At 39.5% G+C, this 13,028-nt stretch overlaps 1 protein-coding gene across 6 annotated transcripts in view; it reads left to right on the top strand.

Moving 5' to 3' along the window:
- The first annotated feature begins 437 nt into the window (after positions 1-437).
- Positions 438-13,028, top strand: part of EPHA7 (EPH receptor A7) — a 259,070-nt gene continuing 246,479 nt past the window's right edge. For 2 of the 6 annotated variants that reach the window (XM_061623356.1, XM_061623354.1), the window contains exons 1-3: positions 438-1,376; positions 6,928-6,992; positions 11,712-12,381. In XM_061623356.1, coding sequence (XP_061479340.1) covers positions 1,280-1,376; positions 6,928-6,992; positions 11,712-12,381 — 832 coding nt within the window. In that variant the 5' untranslated portion in view covers positions 438-1,279. Of the gene's footprint in view, positions 1,377-1,514; positions 1,707-3,645; positions 3,844-6,927; positions 6,993-11,711; positions 12,382-13,028 lie in introns of those variants that run through there. The other 4 variants (XM_061623359.1, XM_061623360.1, XM_061623357.1 and 1 more) reach the window with 4 other exon arrangements.

Genomic DNA, 13,028 nt, shown 5'->3' with positions numbered 1-13,028 from the left:
GTAGCAGGAAGGATTGGGCCCAGTAGAGCTACTCCTGGGGAACAAGCCGGGAAAAGGTATGCCAGGCTGTCTTTGGAGGGGCAGGCAGCTTGTCTGCCTGCTCCCTCAACTTCTCTCTTTGGCTAGGACTGGGCCTATTAAGGCCAGGGATGGGGAGAGACAGAGAGAACAAAAAGGTGCTCCTTGTAGGAGCATTCTCCTTCATTCAGTGGAAGGCGTGGTGGGAAGGATTGGGTGCTTGGGCCCAATCCTCCCCCATTGCACCACCAGGAGGAAGAGTGCAGGTGAGTGTGAGAGAATCAGATGGCTGATCCTTCCACAACGACTTTCAATGGTGCACTGGCCAGAAGGCAAGTGATTGGGCAAAGGTAGTGCTTCCAGTTTCTCTAGTCTAGGCGACACACTGCGCTCAGTCCTCACTGCCACGGTGCACCGAGGGGGTGAGCAAGAGAAATGAGGCAGGAGCAACACTGCCTTCTATTGCGTGCTTCACCTGCAAAAAAGCGGCAGAATTCAGAACAGGAGGCATTGAGTTGCCAGGGGTGCGTGGTGATTCGCTCATCCTTTCCAACTCTGCTATAAGGCAAGGGAAGGGAAGAAGGAGATGTTGCTATTTGCAGTTTGATCTCCTCTCTGTAACAGCTGCTCATCAGCTGCTTTTCCTTTTTTAAAAAAAAGTGGCAGTGTCAACCTCGCTTTTTCAGAGCACGCTTAAGCTAACGTGTAGCTTGACCCTCAGACAGATCTACGTTCGCTTCCCGCAAGCGAGCACGAAGAATACCACAACCTGAAGGGGAATCCGGGACCAGCTGTAACCCGATACGTTTCGCAGCTGACTGGATAAGGCGTCTAGCTCCGCCTCCACCTCCGGAGCGATTCATTGCCTAGCTGAGCCTCCGGAATCTGGGATTCAGCTTTCTCTTAGGCTGGGCTTCCCTGCCAATCAATCTGAAGGACGGGCTCTTCGGCCTCCTTTGGCCCTTCCCCCTTTCCCCCTCCTCCCCCCGCGCCTATTGATATTATTGGAGTGTGGTGCGAGCGCTCGGTCTGCAGTCGGAGACTCGCAGGCAGCAAATACGGAGAGAAAAAACGAGTAGGGAAAGGCAGAAGGCAGCGGGGAAGAGCTCTGTGTAAGAGCACTGCGAAATAGAACCCATTGCAGAACAAGCTCTTTAATACCCGCCGAGTGGCAGCAGCGGGAGAAACAGCAAGCGCCTTACAGTCTTTCTCTGAACATACATGTAATTAGATATATTTAAACACCTCAACCTCACGCACCATGGTTTTTCAAACTAGGATCTCTTCATGGATTATTTTATGTTGCATCTGGCTGCTTCGCTTTGCACACACGGGGGAGGCACAGGCTGCAAAAGAAGGTAAGGTGATACCGAAAACAAAGTTTATCTCTGCCTTTCTCTGTTGCGAAGGCTTGTTAGAATGTTTTGAGATTGCAACTGCATGCAGCCCTTCTATCCTCTTTCTTTAACACAGCAGAGATGAAAGGACAGCGATTGGCACCCGCAGCCCCATGTCGAGTGCCTCAGCCTACTTCCTGTTGAAGTGCCGTTTCATAGATAACAGATCTGGATTGCGCCCCGATTGTGTGTATGCACATATATGTGGATGTCTGTAAGAATGATGCATCTCCTATAAGGATTTTGGTTTATAAGAGACTACACGTGATGCAAAGCCTGGGATGCTTTCAGGTCGGTGTATGTGCTCGCGGGGTGGGGGGGCATATTGGTAGGATCGCTGGGGAGTTTTTTCTCTCACGACTAGGTTACAACTTACAGCGTGACTGATAATATAACCAGTGCAATTCTCCCGCTCCAACCCTCCCCACTACCAACATAATAAATTTAAGAAATGAAAATATTTTCTCTATGCTGAGACTGCCGGTGTTTGTGAAGGAATGAAGCTAGCGACCTACTCCATGGCTGCAGAGGAGTTTGGAGACTGAGGGTGTATCCCAAAGGAATTTGGAGGGTAGGAGGAGGACGTGGCTTTTTAGTCATCCGTGTCACCTATAATAGGTACTAAGACAGTCCACTTGTTCGTTTCATGGTGACAGTGCAGCTCTCGGGGCGTTCAGTCAGAAAGGGAGAAGCGGAGCCGAGCACGCTCGTGTAGAACTATTTGCATCATATATGCAGAGATGCGTATTTTGTCGTGTGTGTGTGTGTATATATCTTTACAAAATGTGCATTACCTCCACCGCTCGCTCTATGTGCACATTGCATAATACATACATATTTGTATATGGAAGGGAGCTAACATTCTCCCTGAATGGTAACGGGGGCTTCGAATAATCTATCGAAGATTCATTTACAAATGTACAGATAGTAGACATTTGAAAGGTAACAGTTTCCCACGAGATGCAAAAATACATCCCTTTTCTTGCCTTAGGGAAATCTGAGATACTGTTAACATGTGTTAAAGGAGATGTAATGTCTTAGGGTGGAAGAATAGCCTTCCCCCCCACACACATACATCAGGGCTCTTATCGCTTTTCGGAGCTATTGCCATGAGGTAAAATACATTTATAAGCCTATAGTCGGAGCTAGGAAGGAGGGCTTCTCTCTCAATTAAAATGTGCCGTACACCGAGCGAGGAACAGTGGGTGGGGAAAATCAAGCGCTGTCCTTCGGGTGGCTATGAAAAGTTTGTCTGAAATGCTAAAACCGCGGTGAAAGGATGAGACAGGTTGAAAGGAAGCGACAGACAACAAAACAGTCTTGCAGGAGGGCGAAATCTTGGGTGGAGAACGGTCTGCTTCTTCCACCCGCTATGGAGTATGTTTGCGTGCGGGAGAGGCAGTCTGAAGGGACTTGAGGTTGTGTCACCTCAGTGTATGTATGCTGTTTATCTAGAATCGAGTAATAATTTGTGGATTGACTTTAGGTTTGGTGGAGCTGACACGGAAAAAACCTGAAGCGTGTGTGTATATGGTTTGATCTCTAAGGGCGCTGGCGTTTACCTGGGGCAGGCTCGGAAAACTCACCTCAACTTTGACTCCGTTCTACTCCGGGATAAACCAGAGCGGCGGATCGTCTCCTTGCCTGCCCGCTAACGCTTTCATCATTGTCGGAAAAGGAAAGTCGGAGGCGTGTGCTGTTTGAGTGTTGGGGAGGGGGGTGCATTAAAAAAAAGATTAAGAAGGGCGGGGGCCAACAAATACAGAGCTGTGTGGGGAAGGCACACTTTTTTTTCAGGCATCCTGATAATCGTTTGAAAGGAGAATCGGGTTGAGTACCAGAAGCTCATTATTGAAATAGGGTGATGTGGGGGCAGAGAGCCAGGGTCGAGTATCCATCTAGGTTGGTGAACAGTTTTCTCCGTTCCGGTAGACAGTTACTCTAAGCGAATCCCGCCGGCTTGGCTCAGATGCTGGTCTGGGAAAAGTAAAGGCTGAAAGCAAAACTGGTGATCGTGGGGAGCACTTGTGAAGCCTGGTTTAGGCGCTTAGTAAGGAGAAGCGCAGGAACCAGATGCTCCCGCGGCGGCAGTCAAGAGTATTCATTTGCTGAGCCGAGAGGCTTCTCCGCACCTCTTCGCTTTGCTGCCTCAGCCGGGGAAGTGGAGGGGGGGGCGGGATTCTCTGGGACGCTTGAAGCAGAGATGCCGCTGTCGCTTCCTCTCCCTTAAGCCCTCCCTCGAGTATGTAGTCAGCTGAGGAGAGGCCGGAGCCCTAAGGAGACTCTTGCCATCCCATTTCCCGCCTTCTTGGGTGAGGGGCGAAGGAGTTCCTTTGACTAGGGCTCTGGGCAGATCTCGCCTAGGCCGATGACCCGGCCCTCCCTCTCCTTCCCCCCCTACGTACGAAACATAACCCCGAGCTATATAGTAAGAAGTACATATAGTATTATAGTAGTATAGTATAACAGTGTGTGTATGTGTGTGTGTTCAGGGATTATTTTGTCTTTGAGGTTTAGGCTGCATTCCTTACTTGTGAGTAGATGGGACTTACTTTTGAGTAAAGAAGGATAGGATTCTGCTGTTTGTTTTCAATACTGGGGTTAAGGCCTGGCATATGAAAAGCAGTAATCAAGTGTCTCTGAGCATGTACAAAACAATATTCATTCCCCACTGACAAATTCCAAAGGAGCTGCTATGTTAGTTTGTTAAAGCAAACACAAAAAGGATGGCACATTCAGTCTTTGGGTGAGACAGACTGTGGTGAGTAGTAAGGACAACGACTTGGGACACCTTAAAATACTTAATAGATATGTGCATTGAGGCTTTGAGGTGTCCCAAACTACTTTTTTGTCCTGACTACTGAGCACAGTCAATCCCACCATGGGGCCAGAGTATGAATGGTCCAAAGCAGATGGTACAAGCTCCCATTCAGACTTTAGTCCCAAGATGAATAGTATGTTTACAGCAGCACAAAAACATTAAAAAAAAAAAAGGGGGGGAGGATGAGTTAATCAACCATTTAGATAATATCAGGTGTGAAAGTGTGATGGATAATCTCTTTGGCGCCTCCTTGAAATGTTTCTGGTTGTGAGACAGTCAGGGGAGAGGTTTTGGATCATATCTTAGGAAAATAGCATAATAAAATGGCATGCAAAATCCATATACCTTTATGGGATAAATAGCAAAGGTTACAGTTGGCAAAAATCATGTGACTTCGTAAGGATTAGCTACTGCTAGTTTTAAATAGTAGCACCAGTGTTCATAGGCAAAAGACTACTCCATCTGACAAGTTACACTGGCTGTGTCCTTTATTTCTGAGATGTTAATCAGTGGGGGTCTGACTTACGCAGTAAAGCTGGAAGTCACCAATGTGTGGGCTACAGATTTCATTAGAGGCCTTTTCTAAACAGCTTCTAAAATGTCTTTCACTTTCTGTTGTTATGGTCCTGGTTTGAGTTGGTTAGTTTGTTGAAGGAGCTTGTTTCTTTGAAAAAAAAGCTTTGTCTTGAGCGCTTGGAAAAACTTCAGGGAAGTTTTCTTGTGAAGTATGAATAAAGGGTCTCTGGACACCTGTGAAAGCAGTTCTTTTTTCTGTTTCCCAAAAGTTGCTGTTCAGAAGTCAGTATTGTAAAATAGGACTATACTTATCATATTGAAAAATCATGTTAACACGCACTAGTCACTTTAAAAATTTTTACATCCTCAGAAGAGAGATACCCTTTTCGCTATAATTTTGTATACAAAATATGTTTGAGTTGTTGGAGCCCTGCTTGGAATGTTTAGTACAACTGACTTTTTTTCAGTAGATGCTCTGAAAAAGACAGGCAGACTTTAAACATATACTATGGGTTTTTTAGCAAAATTTATGAGCATGGACTCTAATTAGCAACCCAATACACAGAACTCTTATCAACTCCTAGTTAAAGGCCAATGATAGCTGAAGTCCTTACATACCTGGATTAATTAATTAAATAATTAAACAAAAATTGAAGCTGTTTAGAGTAGAGCCTGAGCTTCTACAATGAGATGGCACAAAAAGATTGTCTTAAATTATATTTCCATAATATATTTTAAGTCTTAAGGCTGCAATCCTTGGTGGTCATTTATTTGAGAGTAAGCACCATTAAACTCAGTGGAACTTGCTCATTTGCAAGCATAGGCGATCAGGCTGTAAGGCAGCAGTCCTCTTGTACTTGAATTAAAATCAGTGGTAATTACTTCCATTACATATGGTTTGGTTGTGAAATTTGGGAATACCTGAATCTATTCCAAAAGTGCTAAACATGTTTTTTTTATTATGATGGAAAATCTTGGTTTCTTAAAACATGTCAGCATAAATGAATGTATTTCAAATAGTGCTCGTGACAATACGTACTTTTAAATTTAATACTGCAATCAGCTACACACTTCTGCAGGGATTTCAGTGTAACTTACTGCTAAACAAGTCTATAGAGGACTGCAGGCTGTATATTGATTTATATTAATTGGTTATATTAAAGTGAAAGGTGCTTTCTTTTGTTAAAATATACAATAAGTTGGTATTTATTGTACTGATGACTAAAACATGTCAGCATATAAAATGCTAGGTTTATATCTCTAGGTAGCAAAAGGATGCTATTTGAAAGAATGTTTTATTATTTCATCCAAATGGTTTGGAGTTTCAACACTGTCCAACTGTTTTAAAAGGTGTTATGGAACTATGTGCACTAATGTGTCAGCAGAGCTTTATAATAATATTTATATTCTTATTCAGCAAAATATAAATACATTTATATTACTGCCCATATATAGGTCCTTTTGTGTTTGTTTTGTTTATTGGAGTGAGTCAGAAGTAGTATTTATGTAGCAGGTAAGTTTCTTACCATAATTGTAATTTCTACTCAGTTTTATAGTGTTGGCTTTGTTTCGTTGAAGTGGCAATAAACTCCCATTGTATTTAACGTTTGATTATATCATAGATACTTTAAAATATATTTCATGGCACTCAACATACTTACCTTGCATGTGTGTATGTATTATTGCATAATGATGAATTGTCAAGCTAAAATGTATGTATGCTTTTTGATAATGAAAAGTGCTACATTAATTATATGTATTTTTGACATTTCCCCTGTATACCTTGTTTTATATATATCTTTACATTAATAGTAGTGTAACTCACATTCCCTAATCCACCTTTGCCTAGTACAGATTACAATTAGTTATTACATATTTAAAATATTTTAAAAGTGTATTTAAATGTATATTACATATGAAATTCACTTTCAAAATTGAAGGAGAAAAATATTTTGTGTTATAAACACAGTACAAAATATAGATCTGACATTTCTTAATAAAATTCTGTTTTTTATTACCTAATAAATACCTGAACACTTTCATCTTCATTTCTGGAAGTTCATTCAGTCGCTCTGTGTTAATTCCTTTATGAATTAATTTTTAAGGAAAACATAAGTTAATAAGTGAAACTTTTAATTTTTAAAATAGCTTAACACAAGGATTTTTTTCTTTCAGTAATATTGTTGGATTCTAAAGCACAACAGACAGAGTTGGAATGGATTTCTTCTCCTCCTAATGGGGTAAGTATATCATAAAAATTGAGAAAAATAAATCCCACAGACAATATTTATAGCTTAAATTTAGCCTTTCCCCCAAATTTTCTTCAGCAAATTTTAACCTACATATGTAAACTTTTTGTTGGGAAAGGAAGTATAGTTCAAATATATTTGCTATAAATTAATGATATGAATGTTTTTAAAACATCCAGAACTTATGGGCATTCATAGCAGAGGAAGAATCAAATCAATATTTCAAGCATTTAAAAACTTTTGTAGAACTTGTAGATCTAAATACAAAATTTTCTGCCACTAAAACATGAAATTTATATATTTATTTTCACAACTTTACTTAAACTTTATCCTGGTGTATTTTAATATCACACTGATAATTCTATAATTAAGTCATTCTCACTCAGACTGGGAACCAATTCAAATTTATTTTTTTTGTTCATCTGAATATGTGAGAAATACCCATCTCACATCTGCTTAAAAACAATGAAATGAAAGGACAGAATATAATTCTGAAGAATCTAGATTATTTTTTAAAACATTCAAATGTCTCTGAGACTGCATTATAGAATGGTCTTAAAATTAATATTAAGAAAGACATCCTTTAAATTCACCTGATGAAGTTTGATTTAATTAAAATGGAGTATGTGCTGTCTTGGCACTTTGAGGATTGGGTTGCCCACCATTTAAGGTAGTTCTTAACTCACACAGGGTAGTCTTGGAGTGCCTGTGAACAAAAAGCTTATAAAAAGCTGGAACCAAAAGAGTAAAAGGTGAGTGGGGGATATAAAAGTGTAACAAATCTTGTATATAAGGAGAATGAAACCCTGACATTGACTTAGTTAAAAAGTAAGATTGTAAAATCAATCTAAGCACAGGGTGGAAGTAAGTGTAAAGGCTTTCAAAATGTATGTAATGTGAGCGGAAGGCTTAGTGAGTAATAACTCAGATATTAGCATTTCACATTAATGATAGCCTTTTAAATTGAGGGTTGGAAAGAACAATTGTAAGCAGACTGTAATGTTCCATACTTGAGATAATGAAGCCATGCTTGCCTGTTTTGGGGGGTTGGAGATAAATGCTGATGAAAAGTCCTGGGGATGCCCTTCAATGACAGTCAGTGCTGTGACCATACATTGGTTTAATTAAGATACGGAAGTCTAAGAAAAGTATTGTACCTAAGACTAAATCTATAATTTTTATTAGGCTATCAAATGAAAAAGGACAACTTCTACATTTATGATGTATGTTATATATGCTGGAGACCACATACTGTGAAAATAATTTAGAAATATATTTTCAAGAGTTTCTAGAGGAGAGGTTGACAACTCTGAAACAAAAAAAGATAGTTTGAGTGCTCTTAGTGAGGCTTTTGAAATTCCATTTTATCAAACCAAGGTCTCATTCATTAATGCAAAAAAAAAAGCCATTACATTATTTTTATAATTCTAGAAAGTACCAAGCACCCTTCTGGTAATAAAGACATTTACGCAATTGGTTACATACACACTAGAGCAGAGATATCAATATAATGTGTTGAAACATTTTATCTCAAGGTGGTTTTCACATTGTCCTAGTTTAAATTACACTCAAACATTAGTTCCTGACTGCTTAGATCTAGTTGCAAGTATATAAAGATAAGCAGTTACCATCTGATACTCCAACCAAGGAAAGAAATTTAATATGTACACAAAACTTGCAAACACAGAACTTGTTTGCATTTTCAGTATGTCTTTGGATGTTTATTTCTCACAACAATGACAAAATATTTTTACCTTCATGATACCAAGCATGATACTGTCTACTGTTCTAAGCAATGAACTAGTTTATGATATCTTGTGTTAATTACACTGAACTATAGACAACTGATCTATATTCCACTTAAATTGTACTTGGATTTCATTCTGCCTGCTCCCATCAATTTCCACTTCCATCAAGTTCTACTCTTTTAAAATAAATCTTAACTTAATGAGAAGACCAGGAAATGGGATCATTTTAAGGTTGCAATTTGATTTTGGTCTGCTGTAGTATACAGTAGGGCCACGCTCATATGGCGGGTTACGTTCTGGACCCCTGCTGGAAAGCGAAAACGGCTGAAAAGCAGAACTCATTGAATAGAATGGTGTGCAACGCCCGAAATCGCCGTAAAAGCGGAACAAGCGCCATATGAGTGGGACTTTAGTCTAATTGCGTCTAATTGAGACCGCCGCATTAGCGAAACACCGTAAAGTGGGGCCCTACTGTATGTGAATGTGTTTTACAGCAGTGACTCCTTAAGATGCCAATATGGATTTAAGTTCGTGTGTGTGTGTCTGTTAATATATACATGAAAACACATTTTCAGTGTAACTGGAAGTACACTAATATTTGCCTGATCATGTACTAGATTTGCAAGGGGATGGGAACATTGTTCAGTATGCAAAGCGTGTGCTCTATTACTGAAGGTCCCAGGAGCCATCTCCAGTTAAAAAACTCTGGTAACAAGGGTGGGGCAGTCATTTGCCTGCTAGTCAGTAAACAGTACTGTACTAGGTAGACCAATGGTCTGATTTCATATAAAGTACGTTCATATGCTTTCTTTTTTAAAGGGAATACTATTAGTTCAGCTCAACTAAAGCAACAGTCTGTATATTTCATTAAGCTATCATGTTGTATTATGCATATTGTAACATAAATACAGCAGTATTTTGAAAATGCGTTTTTATATTTACATCTTCTGTGCATTTCAGCATTTATAACCTAATATATTTTGCGGTAATAAGTTGCAGCATCAGTTCATCAGTGTCTGCTTTTCTTAGAGTAGTAAACCAACACTGAAATGATCTCATTTGCTGTCAAATAAGCTTGTGAACAGTTGCGTGATACATGGCTTTGAGGTTGGTAAGCCAGTCTTTCTGTTCGTGCTTGTGTTCCATGAGTCATTCATAGTGATATGACAACTGATAGTTGGGCAATCTCTTTACCATGGTTAAGTTGGCAGGAGTATGTGTGGGGATTGCCAAGTCCCTTACTCAGCCTCTTCCATCTCCTGGTACAGATTTTCCCTGCTTGTTACCTACTAACTACAGTTAAGTGCTACACCAGCAAAAACAGTAGTGATGCTGACCAGGGTTTGAAAGCATTTAGTAAAACTTGGATAAGAAAGAATCTGGTTACTGTTAACCATTGTCAATATCAGTACGGATGTAGCACTTAAATTCAATTAACAAAAAAGAAGAAAAGCTGGGGTTGGGTGTTGGGTGTGTGTATGTGTGATGCATCATCTGTTCTTAATCACTAGTGTTACAGATAACTAGTCCTGAGTAATGAATTGGCCCTAAAAGAAGATGAATGTTTTGGACCCAATTTGATTCACTCCAAGACCTGCTGAGTGTTACGGAAATAATAACAAAAAATCATTGGATTGGATCCAGACCTATCTTTGCATTTATGGAAAGGCTCTTTCTGTTCTTAGAATTCAATTGGGTCTGGCAAATGCTTCTCCTCCACAAACTGGATGTTCTCATGGGTGGAAGTGGGGAAGTGACTTTCACTGGTTCCTCTTCTGCCCTAAAACACCAGCTCCCACACTGTTACAAACAGTCCCCTAACCTTCCAGAGCAAATTTTCGGAGTCATATGGGCTCCAGGAGAAGGGAAATTCTGCAAAAATAACTTTGCCCTTTTGGCCTGTGGGAGCATCCCATGAGTGGAGTTTTGAAAATGATTGTATTATCTTTTAAAATATTTTTCATTTTCAAAATCCAAAAACTGTTTTGGATTAGCAGTTTGGCAAGTGCGTCAAACCATACTCAGTCAACTAGTTTTTCCCTGAACAACCAAATCACCTCTATCTTCACTCTAAAAAGCTGAGCTAGAAGAAAATACTCACCTTCAGAAAAAAATAATGTGTGCAACCATGACACTAGATTAAACAATTATCTTCTTTTTTTCAATTCATGTTAAATGTACTGCTCAAACAGTTGCTAGGGTATAATTTTTTTATTTCTGAAAAAAAATCTGTTTCAGATAATTAGAATTGAGGACAGTTCATTTCTTAGGCATGTAAACTTTCTGTTCCGTTTTCTAATATACAAAGTAGATATTTAAGGTTGTAGTTCCTGATGACTAGAATTACATGCTCCGCCTTTCATTGGCTACCATATACATACATATGTGACAAAAAGCCTTATCCAGGCATGGCATTCTTTGCACCCACTTGAAATTCTCCATGGCACACTTTGTGCATTTTCTTGGTCTTAGACAGCTGTAAAGAAGCAGCAAAGTGGATTGTAGCTGTGGTATCACAGCCCTTAGCTGGGATCCAGTGGCAGGGTGGGTGCAGGAAGTTTTAGTGCACCCAGCAGGGCTTCTAATAGCAACCTGCTCTGTTTGAGAAGCTGATCTGGAAAATCAGTGAAACTGCCATATCAGACATACTCCATTTGGATCTTGGCCTATGAAATATAATTTATTTATAAAAGTATTTATATACTGCCTTCTCATAAAATATCAGTGATGTACAGCAATATTAAAACATAAATGAAAACCTTTAAAAGCAGTATGCAGAACAAGCATTAAAATGACTGGCTACTCAAGAAAAGTTTAAATCCTTTGATTTTTTGTAGGGTTTGGATCAGACTGACAGTGTTTCACCACAATTAAGGTCTTCGTATTTTTAAGAAATATGATTTTTTTTGTTTTGTGTGCTAAATAGCCTTTCTTAATTTGAATAATTATTTCTTTGTTTTAGTGGGAAGAAATTAGTGGGCTGGATGAAAACTACACACCTATTCGAACATACCAGGTATGCCAAGTCATGGAACCTAACCAAAATAACTGGCTTCGGACTAACTGGATCGCAAAAGGCAATGCACAAAGGATTTTTGTAGAACTAAAATTTACTCTGAGGGATTGTAATAGCCTTCCTGGAGTCCTGGGGACATGTAAAGAAACATTCAACTTGCATTATTATGAAACAGACTATGACACTGGCAGGAGTATCAGAGAAAACCTGTATGTAAAAATAGATACTATTGCAGCTGATGAAAGCTTTACCCAAGGTGACCTTGGGGAGAGAAAAATGAAACTTAACACAGAGGTGAGAGAGATTGGACCTCTGTCAAAAAAAGGATTCTACCTTGCATTTCAGGATGTAGGTGCCTGCATTGCTTTGGTTTCTGTCAAAGTATACTACAAGAAGTGCTGGTCCATTATTGAGAACTTAGCTATTTTTCCAGATACAGTGACTGGGTCAGAGTTCTCCTCCCTTGTTGAGGTTCGAGGAACTTGTGTCAGCAGCGCAGAAGAAGAGGCTGAGAACTCTCCTAGAATGCATTGTAGTGCAGAAGGAGAATGGTTAGTACCTATTGGGAAGTGTATCTGCAAAGCTGGTTACCAGCAGAAAGGGGACACATGTGAACGTAAGTAGAAAAAAAATACTTTATGTATTCTGCTTCTGAATATTTTATTGCGTCACTTTAAAAAATTGCCTTTCAAATGAAAATGTTGTATTATTTAGTCCAGATACCAAGATCCTTGGAACTGATATGCTTTATACTAGCTAGTGTAAATCATATGTTTTCAGGGATGGAAGTCAGCAATTGGATGTTGCATTTTGAAAAGGCTATGAAACTGTAACTGCAGTTACATAATAATATTTTACAAGAAATAGGCCAAAGACATTTCCTACTTAATGATTCTTCAGAATATCCTTGAGGAAATCGCAATTTGAAGATAAGATACCATTAACAGTCTTGTGTCTGAGGATTACTTGCTACTTATTCTGAGTAGCTTATTTATAGGAAACATTACAGAAACAAAAACTAGGAGTATAATGCACTTGTGATTATCGGCTACAAAGCTGTTTGGAATGCATCAGGCTAAGGTTCTTATTGGTAGCTGTAGGAAAAGCTGCTCTTCAGAAAGGCAAAAAGTCACAACATGCATGGTTTTCCTCTGAAGCCATATCAGAGACCTTTAAGTCTATACAGATTGATTCATCGCACAGGTTTCTAGAATGCCAGCACATTTTCTTTCTGTATGTTTTCCACAGGTAGATCATGTGTTG

This window comes from Rhineura floridana, chromosome 4 (genome assembly GCF_030035675.1).
Source record: "Rhineura floridana isolate rRhiFlo1 chromosome 4, rRhiFlo1.hap2, whole genome shotgun sequence".
In the NCBI taxonomy this organism is placed as follows: domain Eukaryota; kingdom Metazoa; phylum Chordata; class Lepidosauria; order Squamata; family Rhineuridae; genus Rhineura; species Rhineura floridana.
Note: the sequence above shows the minus strand (reverse complement) of the source record. Positions and strands in the feature narration are given on the sequence as shown.